The sequence below is a fragment of the Ooceraea biroi genome, chromosome 13, assembly GCF_003672135.1.
Source record: "Ooceraea biroi isolate clonal line C1 chromosome 13, Obir_v5.4, whole genome shotgun sequence".
Taxonomy (NCBI): Eukaryota; Metazoa; Arthropoda; class Insecta; order Hymenoptera; family Formicidae; genus Ooceraea; species Ooceraea biroi.
In genome coordinates this window covers 2314874-2315516 of record NC_039518.1, presented here as the reverse complement: position 1 = coordinate 2315516, position 643 = coordinate 2314874, and the positions used below count along the sequence as shown (strand labels likewise).

General features: G+C 42.5%; 1 protein-coding gene across 1 annotated transcript in view; it reads right to left on the bottom strand.

Annotated features, from left to right (window-relative positions):
• Positions 1–523: 523 nt before the first annotated feature.
• The window catches only part of LOC105279590 (disks large-associated protein 5), a 6211-nt gene continuing 6091 nt past the window's right edge, over positions 524–643 (bottom strand). Inside the window, exon 4 of the mRNA XM_026974690.1 lies at positions 524–609. Coding sequence (XP_026830491.1) covers positions 524–609 — 86 coding nt within the window. The remainder of the gene's footprint in view (positions 610–643) is intronic.

Genomic DNA, 643 nt, shown 5'->3' with positions numbered 1-643 from the left:
TTGAACCGTGATATTGCGTCTCGGAGTGGACGTTGATTGGTTCGCCTGGATCCACCCATGATTTTTCCCGCGTTTCGGATTGTCAAAAATAGATCCACTTTTCATCCCCGAGTAACAATCCGAGAACAAAAAGACTTCTTTTTTTGCCCGACGATCAACGAATGCATGTTCAAATTGGCACTTCGATAATGATGTCGAACCCATTTCCCTTCCTCTGAATTTTCTCCATTTCATGTAAAGTTTGGCAACTGTTGTTACGATCAAACATTTTAATGCTCTGGCAAGAGATGATCCACCACGATAAAATGAATCTTTTGAGTACGATCCATTCGTCGACGATTTTCGCCTTCTTCGAAATTATCAAAGTGTGTATCCTCTAAAGCGGTTGCATCGACCGGAACAAGTAATAATCACATGGAGCAATTCCGGAGAAGACTTGCCAGTCAAGCTCTAATAGTGTTTGTTCACTGATAACGCAACGTGAGGTCGAAGCTTTCACGAAGAAGAATCACTTTCCGTCGTTTTACTCGCCAATTGGTGTGGTTTTCGTTCCAATGCTATGCGTCAACTTGTACAATTGGTGTCGATAACGCATCAGCCGTGACAAGTCTCGTGCGCATTTTAACACTCATAGTTACACTAT